The sequence below is a fragment of the Siphateles boraxobius genome, unplaced genomic scaffold, assembly GCF_051911475.1.
Source record: "Siphateles boraxobius isolate OS27281-9 unplaced genomic scaffold, OSU_SipBor_1 7, whole genome shotgun sequence".
Lineage (NCBI taxonomy): Eukaryota > Metazoa > Chordata > Actinopteri > Cypriniformes > Leuciscidae > Siphateles > Siphateles boraxobius.
In genome coordinates this window covers 1,772,333-1,794,555 of record NW_027509197.1, presented here as the reverse complement: position 1 = coordinate 1,794,555, position 22,223 = coordinate 1,772,333, and the positions used below count along the sequence as shown (strand labels likewise).

Here is a 22,223-nt window from a genome sequence, read left to right as displayed (position 1 = left end):
TGTGTGTGTGTGTGTGTGTGTGTGTGTGTGTGTGTGTGTGTGTGTGTGTGTGTGTGTGTGTGTGTGTGTGTGTTTCAGGGCTGGTGTTATTGAAACAGCTGACCTGACTGGGCCTCTGATCAATGCTGTCACTGCCCTAAGATGTCAGCATCAAAGTCTGTGAGCTAAGCTGTGAACAAAGATGGACTTAATTCAAGTTGAATTAGGAGAAAGAGAGAAAGAAATTGAAAAAAAAAGAAAAAGGAATGGATGGAGACCCCTGTCTCTTTAAGCCTCTCCCACAAGCCATGATTCATCATCAGAACTCATAGTGTTTTGATGTGTCGGTGCCCACAGGCATCTGAGCTTCTGTCCCTTTCAGCTGCTCTTTAACGTAAAACAGCTTTAAACTTTGTGCAGATGAAATGAAAAGTGGAATGCTGGTTCACTGAGAGGTATCAGTTACCCTGTTTCATGATGTGATGTGGTTAAGTCTCTGAAAAGTTTGTGTTTAGTATAGCAGGGTCTGAATGAAAGTGTTTTTCCTCCACGCTTTGCATTAACTGGGGTTTCCATTTTGTCAACCAAAAGATATCCTCGTTAGCAAGAAGAACAAGTCATCCACATCCATTATGGATGTATAAATATCACACTAGACACAGAACCCGGCCCAGTTCGATTTCCACTCGGGAGCAGTGCTTGCATCATCAGTGTCGGATCAGTGTAAAGCAGCGCAGGCTGCTGGTTTGGTGAAGAGGGGAAATCAATGTTATTGAGTCAGCGTGCAAACCTCCCTTCAGGCTGTGATTCATGCCCTGTGCTTCCTGCACCGGCACATGATGTAGTGTTTGCGACACACTCTTTTGATTATTGTCTGCGCTCATGTTCAGATTGAAATTAGTATTCATCATTTACTCTCTCTCATGTCATTCCAAACCTGTATGACACAAAAGGAAGAGTACAAAAGGAAATGTGTTGAAGAGTGTAGCTCTCTTCCACACAATGAAATCATACTTTCGATAGGAGCTGTGAAGCTCCAAAAGGACAGAAAGCATCATAGAAGTATTACAAATGCCATCTTGTGCTGTACAAGTTCTGTATGAAACAAAAGGGTTTGCAACAACGGGTTTATTGGTGGCTAAACTGGATTCAAAATTTACACCAAATGTGAGTAAAAATGGCTTTTCTTGATTATAAAAAGACAGAGCTACTACTCAATTGACTAAATATAATATTGGATAAATAAAATGTGCCGCATCCACAATCAAACATTTTCTCACTATATAATAGGTGAAAATAGTATGCCAGCAGAGTCTGAATAGTATTCGTGCATACATGCATGACCTACTATTTCCGACGAGATTCTTAAGTGTTCATTCGATGTACACTTTACTGTCCCATGAGGCCACGGGAAAGGAATTATGAATGGCGGTGAAGCTACGCAACTGATGCTAGTTGGTCATATGACAGTGACAACATGGCGGATGTAGTACGTCTGGATTACATTCATACACACATTCATACTATATAGAACATATTTTTTTAACGGTTGTGAAGTATGTTTCAAACCAAATGTAGTAACTACTATACAGTATGCGATTTCGGATGCAGCGATGTCAAAAATTTAGAAAAATAACCAAAAAAACGTATTTCCTCAAGAAAAATAAATCAAATAAAAAAAAGAATTACATGATCTGCTTAAGATAAAATCAGAGTCTGTTGCATGTCTTTATTTAATAAATTCGGAGCCCCACATATGACATACCGATGAAAAAATAGATCAACTATCTGTGACGTTACTGTAAGCTGATTGGCTGAATACCAGCACCCGCCATTTAAAAAACAAAAAAAAAACAGTGTTAACTCTCAGATTATAGCCTATATATTTACTCCTGAAACTAACTCTAAGAACATGGAAAACATAATAGACAGGCCTCTTAACCTTTACGCTGAGGAGAAAATCCAACACAACTTTCAGGGGACCAAGCAAAACATGATTATGTATTTCTGCTCAGGCAAACGGCAAACGGTAATAACGATACTCGGTTACTAACGTAACCTCGGTTCTCTCTAGAATAGGGAACGAGTATTGCGTAAGCTAGCTTACGCTACTGGTAAAGTCATCTTTGCTCGAGATATTGAAGCCAAAAATTATCCTTAATTTTGTATTTATTGTCAACGCAGTGCAGCAGCTAGCAGACCTTGAGCAGGCATATTGCGTGCTCATTGGTTGACCTGCGGCAACTGCTGCAACCTACCAGTGAGCCTTGCGCGTGACGTCACGTCCAATGATGGCGCTTCGCGCCCCTACGCGTCATAGCACGCCGAAACGGCGTATAAAAGGCAGGCTCGTAGGTTGTCTCACTGGTTTCATCAGCTGAAGCGATAAGACGCTCGTGGCGCCCGCACGGTCAGGTTACGCAATACTCGTTTCCTCTTCTAGAGAGAACCGAGGTTACGTTAGTAACCGAGTATCGTTCTCTTACGAGAGGTTCTCTTACGCTACGGGAACCCATTGTCAACGCCGTGCGCGCCCAGCCTCCACTACATGAGTCCCAGGGATTCCTGGGGAACATGGATAAGTGGGAAACAGGTGGCCAGCAAGCAATGCGGGCCAGCACATGTTATAAGCACATATAGGGTATACAGAGCGGCAACGCCGGTCCATAACCGTTCAACCTATAGTGCAGCTCAACCAGGAGAGCTAGCGTCGTCTGAGGGGGGTCCGAGCATGATAATCCGTGCAGGACAAACCCACCGCTCACACTGACAGAAGTCTAGCCTGCAAGGCGGGAACTTCCAGGTTATAAAACCTAACAAATGTGGACGGGGAGGCCCAGCTTTCCGCCTCGCAAATGTCATGAATGGAAATTCCGCTGGACCAAGCCCACGATGAGGCCACGCCTCTGGTGGAATGCGCCCTGATACCCAAAGGGCATTGCAGACCTTTAGACATGTAAGCAGATGTGATAGTTTCCACTATCCATCTGGACAGGCTCTGTTTCGCGGCGGCGAGACCCTTGGTACGCCCACCAAACGAAACAAAGAGCTGCTCCGAACGCCTGAAAGAGGCGGAGCGCGTAATGTAAATCCTGAGAGCCCTGATGGGGCAGAGGAGATTCACATCACCCTCACTGTCGGATGAAGGCAGAGCCGAGAGAGAAATGACCTGTGCTCTGAATGGGGTGCCCAATATTTTAGGGACATAACCATGTCTTGGCTTGAGGACGACTTTAGAGTCGTTTGGGCCGAACTCAAGACACGCAGCACTAACAGATAGCGTGTGTAGATCCCCCACACGTTTAACTGATGACAGAGCCGTCAGTAAAACGGTTTTGAGCGAGTGGTACTTTAGGTCCACGGAGTCTAACGGTTCAAAGGGGAAAGCTTTCAGGGCCTCTAGGACCAGTGAAAGGTCCCAAATGGGAACCGAAGGGGGTCGCGGGAGGTTCATTCGTCTAGCTCCTCTAAGGAAGCGAAGGACGAGCTCGTTCCTTCCTATTGACTGGCCGGGTGTCGACTCAGCGAACGCTGCAACAGCCGCCACATAGACTTTAAGCGTGGATGGGGACCTGCCCTTATCCAACAGCTCCTGAAGGAAGCTAAGCAGATCCGGGACCCCGCACATTCGTGGGTCTAGATCTCTATCGGCGCATCATTTGGAAAACACCGACCATTTAGACGCATAAAGCCGCCTCGTAAAGGGGGCTCTGGATTGCGTGATCGTGTTCATCACTCCCTCTGGCAAAGCAACGGGTATCCGTTGATCACCCACGCATGTAGAGACCAGCGCTCTGGATGGGGATGCCAGACTGAGCCGTGGGCTTGAGAGAGGAGGTCTCTCCTCACTGGAATCGGCCAAGGGGCTGTGTGGGACAGCCGCATCAGCCCCGGGAACCAAGTTTGATTCTCCCAGCGCGGGGCTACAAGGAGCACCGAGTGGCGCGTTTCCCTGATTCTTTGATTACCTGTGGTAACAGAGCGACCGGAGAGAAAGCATAAAGAGGGAGGCTGGGCCAGGTTTGGGCCAGCGCATCCTCGTTCTTTGAAAAGAATAGCGGGCAATGAGCGTTGTCTTTTGAAGCAAACAGGTCGACTTTCGCTCTGCCGAAAATGCGCCATAGTAACTGGACTGTTTAGGGGTGCAAGGACCATTCCCCCGGGGGGATGTGGTTCCTGGATAGCGTGTCTGGACAGTTGTTCAGGTCGCCTGGTACGTGCGCGGCTCTCAGCGAGCGCAGGCGGCCCTGAGACCACATAAGCAGGCGTTCCGTCATATGGCAGAGGTTTCTGGATCTGACGCCGCCCTGACGGTTTATGTAGGATACCACTGACATGTTGTCCGATCGGACCAGTACATGGTGATACTGTATAAGCGGGAGGAAGCGTTTGAGCGCGTTCTCGACCGCTATCATTTCCAGACAGTTTATGTCGAAGCGTTTCTCTTGGTCTGACCACAGGCCAAAGGCCGGTCTGCCCTCGAAGACGGCACCCCAACCCAGGTTGGAGGCGTCCGTCGAGATGACCAATCGGTGTGAAACAGCCCCCATCGTCACTCCCCGCTGGTACCAGTCAGCCGCTAAACAGGGCTGCAGAGTAGAAACGCAGCTCTGAGTCACTATGATTCGCCTGTGGCCTGCAAACCCACGCCCGATGAGGCACTTGGGAGTTCGGCCAGCGTTGTAGCGGGCAAATGCACAGCAGGCCCAGCTGAAGCACAGCCGCAGCTGATGCCATACAGCCTAGCATCCTCTGGAATGTCTTGTGAGGCATAATGCTGCCTTTCTGGAAAGACGCGGCTAGCTGTCAAACACGGCGCGCGCACTGTGTCGATAAGCGGGTCGTCATAGCCACCGAGTCCAGTTCTATTCCTAGAAAGGAAATTGACTGACTGGGTAGTAATGAGCTCTTAGTCCAGTAGACCGTGAGACCCAGGCTCTCCAGATGGCTGAGAAGCGCAGTTCTGTGAGATATCAGCTCCATCTCTGACTGTGCTAGAATCAGCCAATCGTCCAGATAGTTCAAAATTCGCAGCCCTTTCACTCTCAGGGGGGCGAGAGCCGTATCCATGCATTTTGTAAATGTACGGGGCGCTAAGGATAGGCCGAACGGGAGGAAGGTGTATTGATATGCCCGACCGTCGAAGGCGAATCTCAAGAATGGCCTGTGACGCGGGGCTATCGGAATCTGAAAGTATGCATCTTTCAGATCGAGAGAAACGAACCAGTCTCCCGGGGATTTGTCTGGTCATAATCATTTTGAACACCCGTCTCATGAGAGTTTTGTTCAAATGTTTCAGATCTAAGATAGGTCTTAGAGCTCCGTCCTTCTTTGGTATGAGGAAGTAACTGCTGTAGAAGCCTGACTCACTCTGAGAAGGAGGTACTGGTTCTATGCCCCCATTTGCACAGCAGTTTGGCTATTTCTGAGCGGAGTAGGTGTGCTACATCCGCTTTCACTTTCGTCTCGGTCCGAGCTCGAAAGCGAGGGGGACACCGAGCGAACTGAAGCGAATAGCCCTGACTTATCGTGCTTAGTACGCAATCCGTCACACCAGGAATAGGCTTCCATGCTTCTACATGTATAGCTAGGGGCAGAATGGGCTCCGGGTCCCGTTGGCCGCGCAGCGCGGGCTCGGGAAACTGTACCGGAGGCGCGGGCGGGGTGCGCGCGCTCTCTGATCTCAGTAACGGTGGCTCGCCGACAGCTGTAACTGCCTGAACCACTTGATATGACCCAATTACTGGGAATGGGGAACATTTTATGGCGATATTCATAGCGAGCGGAGCCTGGGGCGGAGTGTTTGTCCGTAAGCGTGAGTGCTCGTGGGCGGTCACGTGACTTACGTTCATTACCTGGCTGCTGTGAGGCTGTTGCCGTGTAACAGAGCGTGCAGCGAGTAGATGTGAGCACAGATTTGTGTGCACATTGTCTACATTCAACACTCGAGCGGCGTTTGCCAGCTTAATAAGAGTGGGCTCTGTGATCATGTGAGATACATGGGGCATAGTGTTTACATGTAGGGGTGAGCACTGACTTGTGGGCACTTTGTCTACACATAAAACACACTCGGTGTGAGCCGGATAACCAGACTTTATACTCTTTTTGAGATTTCTCTGGGTCGCCGTAAAAACGGCGTTTGTGTGCAGGCGAGCGGGCTGTGTTGCCGACTCGTTGGCTGCTAAATTTGTGTCTGCAGTCGCCTTCACTGAGGGGACTGACTGAACGAGAAGCTTCGACGGTGGTCCGGCCGCGGCGAGACCAGCGCGTCTTTTCTTCACTAGCACTGCTAGGAAGGCTTTCCCTGCTCAGGCTTCAGCACAACCCTGGGCCGTGGTCCCCGGGGGGGAGGCGGCCTGCGACCGGAGGAGCGAGATCTAGGGCGGCCGCCCTGTCGACGCTGCGGAGGCTGGGCTGGGCGCTGGCTAGCATGATGGGCAGGCTGCTCACGTGGGCGGCTTGCGGAAGAGCTAGCCCATTGCGGCAGGAAAAGTTTTCTTGGCCTGCGTGGTCTTCTGCACTTCGGAGAAGCGGTCGACGATCCCGTTCACCGCTGGGCCAAAGAGACCGGTAGGGGAGAGCGGCGGGTCGAGAAACACGGACCGTTCAGCTTCCCCCATATCCGCCAGCGCCAGCCAGAGTTGCCTCTCTGTGACGGTGAGCGGGGCCATGCATCTGTCCATCGCCTGTGCTGCAGATTTTGTGGCGCGAAGAGAGAGGTCCGTCGCGCTCCTCAAATCCGTAATGGCGGCCAGATCCTTGCTTTTCTCGTTCCATTGGCGGAGGAGATCAGCCTGAAGGATTTGCAGCACGGCCATAGAATGAGCGCCATCTCGCAGAGGGGGGGCAAAGGTGCGCTGCGACCGCCTCTTCCACCGTGGGGATAGAGGTGTATCCCTTTTCGGCGGCGCCGTCCACTCGGGAGAGCGGCGAGGAGACATGAGAGTGGAGCCTCGCGGAGAATGGTGCGCTCCACAACTTTGACAGCGCAGTGTGCAGTTTCGGCAGAAAAGGTGCAGATCTGGAAACGGGCTGGGGGCGGCGGCTGTGCAGGAAACAGCCGTCGAGCCTGTTGGGTGCGGGCTCCTTCGGCGGTGACCAATCGAGCCCGAGTTGGTCGACGGCCTTTGAGAGGAGGCGTATTAACTCTGCGTCCACGCCTGCCCGAGTCCTGCTGGATTCCTGGACGGAAGGGGAAGCGGAGTGATATGAACTCGACCACTCCTCGCTATCCGACGCCAGGATGGAACAGCTGTCCAGTGAGTGGCCCCCTTCAGCTTCGTCCCCTGAGGCGGCGGCAGCGCGGGGCGAGGCCGGCGGCTGCGCGTCCGGGAGTGGCGGAGTAGGAGAGAGTGAGGCTGGCGGGAGATGCTCCGGCGAGCACTTCACTGTGGCCACGGACTCCGGCATCCTCTGAGCATGGCGCTTCTTCCTGCGCGGTCCAGAGGGTGGAGTGACAGCGTTCTGTGTGAAGGCTTCGAGTCGAGCCCGCAGGGTCGACAGCGCAAGTGCTTCACAATGCTCGCAGCTGCCCGAGTCCAGGGTGAGGGCTGTGTGTTCCGGGCCCAGGCAGGGAGCGCAAATCACATGGCGGTCTCCTGCGCTGAGCTGGGCTCTACACAAGCCGCAGGAAAGGCGAGGCATTTTGCAACAAACGCTCGCGCTCTTTTAGTGAGAGAGAGAGAGTGAGTTTCGCAGAGGCGAACACACACAGCAATAAAGGATACACGCCGGATGGCGTAGCAGGCACGGATGGCTGAAGGTGGCGAAGACGACCGGCTTCTTCAGGCGCTTTCCTCTGCTTGCTAGTCTCTGGATTCAACGGCGAAGGCTTCTCTCAGAGTCCAGCGATGCGGAAAGCTTCGCTGAAGATGATGAAATCAGTGAGACAACCTACGAGCCTGCCTTTTATACGCTGTTTCGGCGGGCTATGATGCGTAGGGGCGCGAAGCGCCCTCATTGGACGTGACGTCACGCGCGAGGCTCACTGGTAGGTTGCAGCAGTTGCTGCAGGCCAACCATTGAGCACGCAATATGCCTGCTCAAGGTCTGCTAGCTGCTGCACTGCGTTGACAATAAATACAAAATTAAGGATAATTTTTGGCTTCAATATCTCGAGCAAAGATGACTTTACCCGTAGCGTAAGCTATCTTACGCAATACGAGAGAATCTCTCGTAATAGAACTTTTCATTACTGTCTACTTTCTATGTATAATAGTTCTATCTAATAACGTATTAGACAGGACTGTTAGACAGATCGTAAACTAATGAACACGGAGAATGGAGCAGTGTGAGCTCAGGCTCTGGGTGGCGTTCTCAGCGCCGTCAAAATAAAGGTCTGCGATGCCGTCAAAATAAAGGTCACAACTACAAGCGCGGCTTATTTAACTTCAGAGTTCCTGCTGGAGGTGCGAATGCAACCAGGAAAATGTTCCTAGGTGAACAATTAGTTCTCGGGGAACCACCCTGGTGGCTAGTTCCTAGAACTACCCTTTGCGAAAGCCCCTTTATTAATTTGTGGCTACATTTTATTAATTTATTTTGTCATTTTAGGTAAATCTTGGCCATGTTGTACTAATTTGTTCTCTCTTTTAATTTAGTTAAATCATGACCACAATTTACAAGAGAACAAAATAGTACAACTTTGTCAAGTATGAAAAGAAAAATTAAAAAAACGGGAAGAAAGTCATGGGAACAAATTCTTAATTTGTTGGTATCATTTCTTGATCCCCTTCTCTGAACCAAATGTTTCGTCTTGTATTGTTCTAACAGCAGATCTTCACACATTTTTGCCACAGCAACAACAAAAATGGGTAGAAAATCTTCTATCAAGTGTTTTTTGTGATAAATAAAACAAATGATAATTAGGTCTATGATGGCATTTGGTGAATGTGCAAGTTCTTTGTTTTTCTTAATTTAGATTGTGTGGGATGAAGACTCAAGGCTGTGTTGAGTGTTTATGTCCAGCTATTGAATTACTCAACACAAAGTCGACAGGGTGGCTTTGGCAATAGTTTGTCCTATCGCAGGAGTAAAGTGTTAGAATTTGCTGCTGTTGTTTTTTACAAGTTTCCCACTCAGACCTTAGAATGTCAGGAAATGAGAGAAACTTATTTGTGTCATTATGTGGATCCTAACCACACAGCGTTTGTGCTGACATTCTGTCATCTTTATTTTCCTCTTTGAGGCGTACGGAAGTCTGTTTTGTTAATTTTACCATCACTGAATCACTGGAGGGTTATTTTTATCTTCCAATCTCTGTGCGCTACCTCAAAAGCATGAGCCAGAAATAGAGGCTGTGCTGTTTCCGCTTAACGTGATGTGAACAATCATCCAGGAACTCTTTAAAAGGTGCCTAAATGACCCGGTTCTGTTCCAAGCTGATATTTGGTAGAAGAGATTCTGAATGATATCATGTATATGGAAATTCAAGAACCAAAGTGGCTTAAATGCAATAATGAGGCAAAATGTGCAGCACACTCACTCCTCTCTCTCTCTCTCTCTCTCTCTCTCTCTCTCTCTCTCTCTCTCTCTCTCTCTCTCTCTCTCTCTCTCTCTCTCTCTCTCTCTCTCTCTCTCTCTCTCTCTCTCTCTCTCTCTCTCTCTCTCTCTCTCTCTCTCTCTCTCTCTCTCTCTCTCTCTCTCTCTCTCTCTCTTTGTCCTTATCTCTGGGTCAAGTGACTCATTTAATATTAGTCAGACTGGAATACTCATCAAAAGTGGTCCACACTCAAATTATATTGTACTGTGTAAGAAATGCATTGAAGACAAAATTGAGCATTTGGAAAAAAAAATGGTTGAAAATAAAAGAACTAGTTGTCATGTTCATTTGATCAGTTCCACAGATTATGTGTGAAAGGTACCAGATGTATGTTCCCTTAAACCTCAAAGGATTAGTTCCCTTTCCTGATAATTTACTCACCCCCACTTCATCCAAGATGTTCATGTCTTTCTTTCTTCAGTCGAAAATAAATTAAGGTTTTTGAGGAAAACATTCCAGGACTTCAACGGGAACCATCGGTTTGAAGATCCAAATGTCAGTTTCAGTGCAGCTTCAAAGTCTCTACACGATCCCTGCCAAGGAATAAGAGTCTTATCTAGACAAACTATCTGCCATTTTCTAAAAAAAATAAAAATGTATATACTTTTTAACACAAATGCTCGTCTTGCAATAGCTCTGTGATGCACCACACATCACATGTGTCATGTTTAAAGGTAATTTTACGCTTTGTATATTTATTGGTAACACTTTATCAAAAGTATAAAATAATAAAGTACTTAAAAAAAATTGACAAACTGTTTGTTTATAGTAAATTCATTGTTCATATATTGTAGTCTCTACATTGTTAATGTGACCCTGGATCACAAAACCAGTCACAAGTCGCAAGGGCATATTTGTGGCAATAGCCAAAAAAACATTGTATGGGTCAAAATTATCGATTTTTCTTTTATGACAAAAATCATTAGGATATTAAGTACAGATCATGTTCCATGAGGACATTTTGTAAATGTCCTACCGTAAATATATAAAACATTTATTTTTGTGAGTGAATGCAGCACAATCGCGAACATAAATGGATAATTTTAGGCAATTTTCTCAATATTTTGATTTTTTTGCACCCTGAGATTACAGATTTTCCAATAGTTGTATCTCTGCCAAATATTGTCCTATCCTAACAAACTATACATCAATGGAAAGCTTATTTATTCAGCTTGTGTATATATCTCAATATTCAATCTCAAAATATTTACCCATCTGACTGGTTTTGTGGTCCAGTGTCACATATACAAATAGCGAGTTCTTCACTAATTGTCACTGTAATTAACCAAATTATATTTGTATAATTAGTGTATATTAGATAATGTTTTTTATGCTTTGTTAGCAACTTATTTACTCTAAATAGTTCTTGGAAAATTGGCAAATTTTATTTATTAAATGCTTTACACCAACCTTTATTGTACATTAATTGCATTAGTATTAAGTGTTCCTTTAAAACAAAACGTGTGTGTGTGTGTGTGTGTGTGTGTGTGTGTGTGTGTGTGTGTGTGTGTGTGTGTGTGTGTGTGTGTGTGTGTGTGTGTCTTTAATATTGGAAAAATTAATATTAATTAAACTGAAAATTAATGTCTAATAAAGATTGGTTTAAAGCACTTAATTAATGACATTTTCCCATTTTCTGTTACCCAATCTAAAGTGAGAAATATTTACTCTAACTATAACCAAGTAACAATTCCTTTACTATGAGCTAATTAAACAATAATAATTGTGTTAATTCCAGTGACAATAAATGAAGAACTCACTACTTGTATGCAGCTTATTAATATATTAACAATTTAGAGACTACAGTATATTAACTATAAACTAAATATAAACAGTTTGTTAATGATTTTGTTGGTACTTCATTATTGTATTTTTACTTATTATAAATTGTTACCATTTTATTTTATTAAATATACATATTAAAGTGATTTAATATTAGGTAACAATAAAACAGTCTGCAACTGTTTTACTTGTGTTGAGTAGCTCACTATTTTTCTGTGCAATAAATTTGACATATCTTCAGTAAGCACTTACTTTTTATTATACTTTACTTTACTATACTTATTATTATATTTAGTAGTCTAGAAAACTAATAATTACTTAATAATTGTTGCACTCATTCTGCTATGTTTCTATAAATCTCTCCTTCTCTGTCTGTTTCAGTGAGGACGTGTGTAAGAGAGGTTTCACTGTGATTATTGATATGCGCGGTTCTAAGTGGGAACTGATAAAACCGTTACTGAAGACCCTGCAGGAAGCGTTTCCAGCTGAGATCTGCGTCGCTCTCATCATCAAACCAGACAACTTCTGGCAGAAACAGAAGACCAACTTTGGCAGTGCCAAGTTCACCTTCGAGGTAAAAATGAAATTACTGAGTAGCTGTCTTCCCCATTTCAGACTCTAAAGTATCATCATCTGCTTATCTGCACATAGTTTGGTGTAGTGATTTAGCTGTTAAAATGTCAAACTTTATGTTTCCATGTTATAATTCATTCATGGCTCACATCCAACAAGTTACTTTCAGCCTAAACTGACATGTCTATTTCTCCCTTCTCGCTGACAGACTAGCATGGTGTCTGTGGAGGGTTTGACCAAACTAGTGGACCCGTCTCAGTTAACGGACGACTTTGAGGGATCTCTGGAATATAATCATGAGGAATGGATTGAGCTCCGGGTCGCTCTCGAGGAGTTCCTGGCCAGTGCCGTTCACCTCCTCTCCCGCCTGGAAGATCTGCAGGAGATGTTGGCTAAGAAGGAGTTCCCGGTGGACGTGGAGGGATCTCGGAGACTCATCGATGAGCACACTCAGCTGAAGAAGAAGGTGATGAAGGCTCCAGTGGAAGAGCTGGACCACGAAGGTCAAAGACTGTTGCAGTGTATCCGCTCCAGTGATGGCTTCTCAGGGAGGAACTGTATTTCTGGAAGTGCCGACTTCCAGAGTGTGGTTCCGAAGATTGCCAGTCTGCTGGATAAACTCCACAGCACCAGACAGCACCTGCACCAGATGTGGCACCTAAGAAAACTGAAGCTGGATCAGTGTTTTCAGCTCCGACTGTTTGAACAGGATGCAGAGAAGGTAAGTGAGCACGGGTTTAACCTGGTGTGAATTGACAAAATTATGGCTGTTTTATTGTATGTATGTGTAAATAAGAAATTTGGAAAATTTACTTTTGGAAAAAATACACTGATATATGCTATTACTCTTTAATACTCTATATATTGCATTGGTATGCTATTACTCCAAAGTGTTTCCAAAACTTTGGTTTATTCCACTCTTTCACAAATAGATTGCAAATATGGGTAACACTTTACAATGTTAATGCATTAGTTAACATGAACTAAATATGAGCAATATATTTTTACAGCATCTATTAACCTTTTTTGATGTTAGTTAAAGGGATAGTTCACCCAAAAATGAAAAGTTGTCATTAATTACTCATCCTCATGCCATTCCAAACCCGTAAGATTTTCTTTCATCTTCGAAACACAAATGCAGTTATTTTAAATGAAATGATCACTGTCTCTTAAATGACAGTCCATGCAACTATACCACTTTGACGCTTCAAAAAGTTCATAAAGAGATCATAAAACGAATTAATATGAATAGAGAGAAAACCCACATTTTCTGAGGAGACACGATCGCTTATACGATGAATAGATTCAATTCAGAATTGTATGCACATATTAACATTGATCAGCGAACATAAACAGAAGCTGAAACAAACCTTTCTGACACGCAAGAACAATCCTCATTGGTTCTTGCTGAAGCTCAAACGTGCTGCGTAACACGAGAATGAACCTCATTGGCTCTTGCTGAAGCTCAAACGTGCTGCGTAACACGAGAATGAACCTCATTGGCTCTTGCTGAAGCTCAAACGTGCTGCGTAACACGAGAATGAACCTCATTGGCTCTTGCTGAAGCTCAAACGTGCTGCGTAACACGAGAATGAACCTCATTGGCTCTTGCTGAAGCTCAAACGTGCTGCGTAACACAATAATGAACCTCATTGGTTCTTGCAGAAGCTCAAACGTGCCGCGTAACACAAGAATGAACCTCATTGGTTCTTGCAGAAGCTCAAACGTGCTGCGTAACACGAGAATGAACTTCATTGGTTCTTGCAGAAGCTCAAACCTGCTGCGTAACACGAGAATGAACCTATTGGTTCTTGCAGAAGCTCAAACGTGCTGCGTAACACAGGAATGAACCTCATCTATCTATCTCTCTGGCCAATAAAATGGCATGATGGCATAAGGACTTCAGAAATTCGTCACTCCGAATCTGTTCCCATAGCAATAGCTTCCGCAACTTTGAGTGAACCAATGAAAGGTAATTGAAATTCACAGCATTTCAACTCAATTTCTGCTCACGTATTTGAAGGCTGATTTTGGATCATCGAGGGTAAACGTCATATTATGTGACTACGCATTACTTTACGGAGAGCTTACGACCTACTAGCTACGTTCTGCCTTATGAACAAATGATGCAACAGAATAAAGTACAGAGTTATTTACAAACTAGCTAGTAATTTTTAAGCCTCTAGTGGACTTTACCTTCCAATATAAGAAATAACTTACGAACGGCTGGTGCAACACTACCCTGGCTGTAACGATCACCAGTGAGAGTGATAACCATCAGAGGGCACTCCAACCCGGACAATCACCACGCATCCACAAACTACATTTTCCATAAACCTTTACCCAGACTAATCAGCCATGATCACATTCACCCGTCTTAGTGTCTTTACCTTGTTTAGCTCACCCCATATGAGCCTGGTTAGTCTTGATAGTGTTTAACCTCCATCTCTGAGCTTTTTCTTCTGTTTTCCATGTTCTTGGTTTTTGATATCTGCCTGTGTCCTGGTTTTCCCATTCCTGTCTCACCCTCTGGATTTGTTTGATTGGACTGATTTACTGTGCTCTGACCTCTTGCCTGTTTTCGACTACGATTGTGGATTACCCTTTAATAAAACTGCATTTGGATCCTCAACCTTCTTGTCTCAGAGCAGTACGTGACACTGGCGTTTGAAAAATGTGGCGCTCCCTTTGAAAACAATTGGAAAAATACACTAGCCACTGGAAAAACATTTTTTTTTGCCATTTTACAATAAAGATCCAAAAATAGAAAAATCGAAAAAGGTGATGAGCAAATGATAAAAGCTGGTTGGAAACAGCAGAAGTCCCATTCATGATTCAGGGTATAAAGCCAGGAAACGTATGTAGAGTGCAGAAAATGGTATAGAGAATGGCAGGTATAGTATGATATTGTGAGAATATGGAGCTCATACTTAAGAACAAAAAAAGACACAGGCCAAAACTGAACAAAAATATGCACTTTGGTGTAGATGTTGTTATTTATAAGGTAACAACAAGATTAAATTCTGATAGCTTGTAAAGCAAATAAATGAGATATTTATAACAGTACAACTGACTACTCACTTATATAAATATTGTTAACTATTTCTCCCAATAATATATCTTAGTTATTCCTGTGTTTAAATCAGTAAAGTTTCTTACAAAAAAATACACAATCTGAAGGCCCTTTAGCCTACTTGCTAAAAAGTATGAACAAAAAATCAATGACATAAGGCAGGTTTTCCAGTAAAGTTTAGATCATGGTGATAATTTAGAAGCCATAGAAATATGTGTATCAAATGATAATACAGGCTTTATAGGGTTAAGATGTGACCTTACACTAACTTCACCCCACTTCACGATAACAGTGAGTTTGAGATAATTGTTCAGACACAAGTTGAAGGGCCAGAGGGCCGCACATATGGGCCCATCTGATACTGAGTACACATAAGTGCTTTGTTCTGATGATTTTGTTTCATTCAGAGCGCAGGCGTTTATTTTTAGCTACTGCACAGACAACCTTTCACTCATCGTGGGTGAACATGATTGAAAATCATTTGTCTGTCATTGTGCCAGGCCTCCTTATGTCAAAAGGCCAAGAGCAAGCAGTCATTCTGCTAATTAATACCTCTGTCCAACTTTATTTTACGAGCCCAGCCCTATTAGATTAAACCATCCAATTGATATAATAGGAATGCAGGCAGTCAACTAGATTATCAATTAGCCTGTCTCTGAGCTCTTATCTTGATTACAAGTGCAATTCATTTGCAGTTCTAATTAAATATTTATTTAGGATAGTTATTCGGTATTGAAGGATAACGTCTCAGGTTACTACTGTAACCATAGTTCCCTGAGAAAGGGAACGAGACGATGCGTCACTTGACGCCTTGGGAACGCCCCCAGCGTGCATGCGTCTGAGCATCAATGTCAACTAGTCCAATGGAAAGAATGAGCGTCACGGGCGGGTGACGTCATGACCAGGAAGGGATAAAGGCTCACCCGGTGAAACGCGGCATTAGCTTCAAAAAGTCGAAGCAAGCCGATCACAGGGAAGCAGGAAGTATGGCAGGGTGACGCATCGTCTCGTTCCCTTTCTCAGGGAACTATGGTTACAGTAGTAACCTGAGACGTTCCCTTTCGAGGGAACTCGCGATGCGTCACTTGACGCCTTGGGAACGAGAATACCCAAAACGCCAGAATTCCAAGTACCTGAGTGTCAGTCTGTTGGAACTAAGCACTAAGCACCTGAGAACCTGGGGCAGCATCCAGGTCCAAACTGTAAAACCTGACGAATGTGAGCGGTGAGGACCAGCCTGCCGCATCACAAACGTCTTGGAGGGAAACCCCAAATAACAAGGCTTTAGAGGCCGCCATACCCCTCGTTGAGTGAGCTCTGACCACCAAGGGACACGGATGGTCAGAGTACTCGTATGCAAGTGAAATAGCCTCGACTATCCACTTGCTAACCGTCTGTTTAGAAGCAGGAAGACCCTTCTTAGGTGATCCAAAGCAAATAAATAACTGGTCGGACTTCCTCATAGAAGATGTCCGATGAACATAAGTATCCAGTGCTCGCACTGGACACAAGAGGTTCAGCCTTTCCTGGTCCGCAGATGTAAAAGGAGGAGGACAGAAAGCCTGCAGCACGATAGGCCTCGGAATCAAGGTCGGCACCTTAGGGACGTATCCCTGTTTTGGATATAAGAATGCCTTGACCATCCCCGGTGCAAACTCAAGGCAAGTGGGGGAAACCGAAAGGGCCTGAAGGTCTCCAACTCTCTTAAGGGACGAAATAGCTAGCAGAAAGATAGTCTTAAGGGTAAGAAATTTCTCTGAAACCGAATCTAAGGGCTCGAATGGAGCCCTAGACAGGCCTTCTAGTACTAATGCCAAATCCCAAGCTGGCACCCTAGTGCGAGTTGCAGGCCTCAGCCTCAGTGTGCCACGAAGGAAACGTGTAATCAGGGGGTCTCGACCCAACGATGTACCCCCAACCAGGGCGTGGTAAGCCGCAATGGCCGCCACGTAAACCTTAAGTGTGGAAGGACATAAACCTGACGTAAAGCGCTCCTGCAAGAACTCGAGTACTGTGTTCACAGAACAGTTAACCGGATCCCACTGATGTCGGTGACACCATACAGAAAAAACTTTCCATTTCAGCGCATATAGTTTCCTAGTAGCTGGAGCTCTGGAGCTTAGGATGGTCTCAGCAGCCTCAGCTGAGAGACCACTCTCTATGAGTTGGGCCCCCTCAGAGGCCAAACCCACAGGTTCCAAATCTCTGGCCGAGGGTGAAATATTGTGCCCCCGGCCTGAGACAGAAGGTCTCTCCTGATCGGGATCTCCAAGGGAGGACCGTCTAAGAGATGGATCAGGTCCGCAAACCAGATCCGACTCGGCCAGCGTGGTGCTACAAGCAGTAGGCTTATTCCGTACTGGCGGACTCGTTCCAGAACTCCTGGGAGCAGAGCAACAGGGGGAAATGCGTACAGACGTAGCCTCGGCCACGTCTGCACCATAGCATCCAGCCCCAGGGGGGCTGGGTGAGTAAGGGAGAACCAAAGTGGACAGTGCGTCGTGTGCTGAGACGCAAACAGATCCACCTCTGCTTGGCCGTAAAACTCCCAAATTTTCTCCACCGCCTCGGGGTGGAGTCTCCAGTCCCCTGGCCTCAGCTCCTGCCTCGACAGGATGTCTGCCCCCACATTCTGGTCCCCAGGAATATACACTGCCCTCAGGGAGAGTACCTTCCCCAGAGACCACAGGAGGATCTGGTGCGCCAGTTTGCAGAGCGGACGCGACCGCAGACCCCCCTGACGGTTCAGATAAGAGACCACTGATGTGTTGTCTGTTCGTACAAGCACATGATGGCCCCTCAGGTCTGGGAGAAACTGTCTCAACGCATTGAAGACAGCCATCATCTCCAGGCAATTGATGTGCCACGAAAGATGATGACTTTTCCACAGACCCTGAACCGAGCGGCCTTCCATTACCGCTCCCCAGCCGGTGAGGGAAGCATCTGTCGAGATCGTAACACGATGGCAAAGAGCTCCCAATACCGGACCCTGGGTTAAGAACCAATGTTTCCTCCATATAATTAAGGCACGAAGGCACCGCCGCGTGACCTTGATCATACGAAGTGGGTTTCCCCTCGGGGAGAACCCTCTGGTCCTTAGCCACCACTGTAAAGGTCTCATGTACAGCAGGCCAAAAGGAATCACGTTGGACGCTGCCGCCAAGAGACCCAACAGTCTCTCGAACTGTTTCACAGTGCGTGACTGGCCTAGCTTTAGCTCTTTGGTGGCTGTCAGGATAGCAGCTACACGAACGGGCGATAGAGTGGCCCGCATCGTCACTGAATCCCATACCACACCAAGGAAAGTGGTTCTCTGTACTGGAGAAAGAACACTCTTCTTGGCGTTGAGCCTCAACCCCAACATCTGCATATGAGCGAGAACGACACCTCGGTGCCGAACCGCCGACTGCTCTGATTCCGCCAGAACCAGCCAGTCGTCGATGTAGTTCAGAATACGTATGCCCTGAAGCCTGAGAGGGGCTAGAGCTGCATCCACGCATTTCGTGAACGTGCGGGGTGATAAAGCTAGACCGAAAGGAAGAACCCGATATTGGTATTCTTTGCCCCCGAAAGAAAACCTTAGGAACTTCCTGTGCTGAGGGAGGATGGAGATATGGAAGTAGGCGTCCTTCAGATCTATCGTGACAAACCAGTCCTCGGATCTGATTTGAGTCGCAATCTGTTTGAGTGTCAGCATCTTGAACTTGAGTTTCTGTACTGAACGATTCAACAGACGAAGATCTAAAATGGGACGCAACCCCCCATCCTTTTTTGGAACAATGAAATAACGGCTGTAAAAACCCGACTCTCTGTCGGGTGAGTACACCTGTTCTATAGCTTCCTTTGCTAACAGGGCCTTTACCTCTTGCTCCATTACCAGAGCCTGCTCGGGATGCACCACTGTGGGCAGCACCCCGTTGTAACGAGGAGGACGAGAACCAAACTGGATTCTGTATCCTTTCTCTACAATCTGCAGGACCCAATGAGAAATATTCGGCAGAAGCTTCCACGCTGCCAGAAAATTTACTAAGGGAACCAGCCTCTCGAGGCTGGTCTCTGGTGTTATCGAGACAGCCAATTCCGGAGCCTGAAACATAATGGCAGGAACTACCTGAACTGGCCGCTCTAAGGCCCCCCTCAGAGGGCGCGAAACCGATGCTGTGCCGCAGCATAGCATCAGCGACTCGCTGGAGACCGCTGCGCCCTGAAGCACCGAGGGTGGCAGGGTTGGCAGAACGGTCTCGTGAGGACCCCGAAATGGAACGGGCACCGTAAAATGAGGTGTACACCGCTCCACTTCGGTCGGGGCTGTCCTCACAGGCCTGATGCGTGAACATCAGGACCTTTTTTTTTTTTGAACCGAAGTCTTCTTCGCCTGAAGAACGGTCCTCAGATCCGGCTTCGACTTAGAAGACTTCGGTTGAGAGGGTTGCGTCTGTCTCCAGTCTCTACGTGGAGGTGCACGAGACGCAACACTCTCTTTCTGATGCACACGATATGATGAGCTTGACGGCTGGGGCTGCTCACGCCCAGCAGCCCCAGGGGGCTGGACCCGGCGAGGGATAAACTTTTTAAAAACGTCCGCTTGTTTTTTTGACTCCTGAAATCTCTCGACGACCGCGTGGACTGCGTCGCCGAAGAGACCAGAAGGTTCAAGCGGAGCATCTAATAAAAAAGCTCGATCTTTTTCTTTGATTTCAGACAGATTCAACCATAAATGTCTCTCAGTAGCTACCAAGGCTGCCATAGACCGCCCAATTGCTCTGGCGGTCTCCTTAGTAGCCCTGAGAGAAAGATCGGTAGCCCGACGAAGTTCACGAATCTCGTCATGACTGACTCCCTCACTACTATCCAGATCCCCCAGCAGGTCAGCTTGATAAGCCTGGAGCACTGCCATAGTATGCAGACATGCTCCAGCTTGACCTGCTGCCGTATAAGCTTTGCCCACTAACACCGAAGTGGCTTTAAGCGGTCTAGTGGGCAAAGCCGAGGCTTTCAGAGACGATGCGGGACCAGGGGAAAGATAACTGGCTAAATTCTCTTCCGCCTGGGGCATCGCCTCATAACCATACTCTTTCAGCCCTCTTATTCTCGAATAAGTGTTAACATGAGGGCTGAAAAGACGTGATGAGTATGGTTTATTCCACGATTTTGAAATCTCATTGTGTAAATCGGGAAAAAATGGAAGCCCTCGTGGTGGAGATAATGTGGTTGAAGATAAAAAGCGCTCATCTAATTTGCTTTTAGGACGAGCGCCCTTATTCTCAGATGGCCATTCAATATTTAACTTCTCTACAGCCCGCGACATAACATCCACCAGCTCATCATATGCTGGGGAAATAAATTGTGAATCCCTTTCCCCCATGTGTGTGCTTACACTCTCCACACTCATCACATCAACCTCCTCGGAGGAAGAGCAACAAAGTAGTGGAGGGCTCTCTCCCCGGGCGAAAGAAACCGCAGAGCGTGCTTCCGACACCGGGGAGAGAGCACTGGATCTCTCGGGTAAGGAAGGAGAAAGAGCCCTCGGACCCGTCTCCAACCCCTCCGAAAGATCCTTTTGCGATCCCCAGGAATGCATTCTCCGCGCCGCCTCAGCAGACGCGGGTCCTGATCCCTGTGGATCGCGAGCCTGCCCACTCACTTTATCAAAGAGTGACAGGCGAGAGCGGAGCATGCGAAGCGGTAACATCTCACAGTGCTGGCACTCAGCCCCCTCGAAGGCTGAGACCGCATGCTCCACTCCCAAACAAACGACACAAAGCTCGTGTGTGTCCCCACCCGTTAAATAACACGGGCAGGGAGAAACACACTGTTTGTACACTTGCTTAGTTTCCATCCTTTTCCGCAACAGACAACAGTAAATAGACAGAGACAAAATGACACAGATCGCTTGCTGAGACACAGAAGCTAATGCCGCGTTTCACCGGGTGAGCCTTTATCCCTTCCTGGTCATGACGTCACCCGCCCGTGACGCTCATTCTTTCCATTGGACTAGTTGACATTGATGCTCAGACGCATGCACGCTGGGGGCGTTCCCAAGGCGTCAAGTGACGCATCGCGAGTTCCCTCGAAAGGGAACTTGTTTGTCACTCAGAAAGCAGTGGAGGCCATGTTGGGGAAACAGGTGGACAGAATTTTAATGACTTTGGTATTTGCATATTTGTTTATTATCCATTATGTAGCATTTTCATCTGTTACTTAAAGCATGTTTATGAATTAATCAATGCAATACATATTTCTCTAAAGCTTTGATGTGTAAAACATGTACAGTCACAACAGTATATGATTCAGCATGGATTTCTGCATCAAATGGCCATATAATTTGATTTGATTGTCTCATTCTTTGGACTCATTCTTCAGAAGCCATCTTAGAGATTTAGATACCTTTGGAAAAGCATTCAGAATTTTTAAATAATCTAGTCATAAAATTTGGACTGATCTTTAAAGTGGAGAACATATATTTTTATATATTTTTATAATACTATTTTATACATCTAATATATATATATGGTAAATCCTTAGGGTTCACATACTTTTTGTCTGCAAGTGTATGTAGCCTACAGTATGTGATGTCACAGATGGGAATGTTAAAGTCTGACACTGACAAAAAGGCATTTATTGTTTAAAAAAAAAAAATGCTAGATTAATGTTCCAGACAGTGTAAATCCTTTAAAAGCTCCTACAACTGATATCAGTGTTTTAGCATAGCATTTTATCAACAAATGGATTTATCTTAATTTATGACAAAACACAAAACTTCCCAGCAAACCTCTCTGATTGTACACAAGAATCCGTCATTTTTTCTTACTAAAACACAAAACGCTGTTAATCTAGTGATGTCTCCCTATGTTAACATGCCTATATGAATGGATTTCTTATCGTCTGCTAAAACTAAATGGTTGAAATGTTTACAATTGTCATTCTGTTATCTGTCTGCATTCTGAGCCTGTCGTACGCTAGTCTGTGTTGTTTGATTTATAATGTGTGCTGTATATTTAGTAAGACACGCCCAACCGTAGTGATGTGTAAACTTCATAAAGCAATGGTCCAGGATTACATTTAATGACTTTCTATTGTCATCTCTGTAGATGTTTGAGTGGATCAGTCACAATAAGGAGTTGTTTCTTCAGAGCCACACAGAGATCGGTGTGAGCTACCAGCATGCTGTGGAGCTACAGACTCAGCACAACCACTTCGCCATGAACTCCATGGTATGTCATTTGTCATTTGTGTTCTGAAGTTAAATAAAAACCGTATGGCTTTGGAACAACA

The 22,223-nt window shown here is 46.1% G+C and overlaps 1 protein-coding gene across 1 annotated transcript in view; it reads left to right on the top strand.

Annotated features, from left to right (window-relative positions):
• The window catches only part of LOC143723677 (kalirin-like), a 141,379-nt gene that overhangs the window by 52,896 nt on the left and 66,260 nt on the right, over positions 1-22,223 (top strand). Inside the window, exons 4-6 of the mRNA XM_077216379.1 lie at positions 11,684-11,876; positions 12,084-12,596; positions 22,040-22,162. Coding sequence (XP_077072494.1) covers positions 11,684-11,876; positions 12,084-12,596; positions 22,040-22,162 — 829 coding nt within the window. The remainder of the gene's footprint in view (positions 1-11,683; positions 11,877-12,083; positions 12,597-22,039; positions 22,163-22,223) is intronic.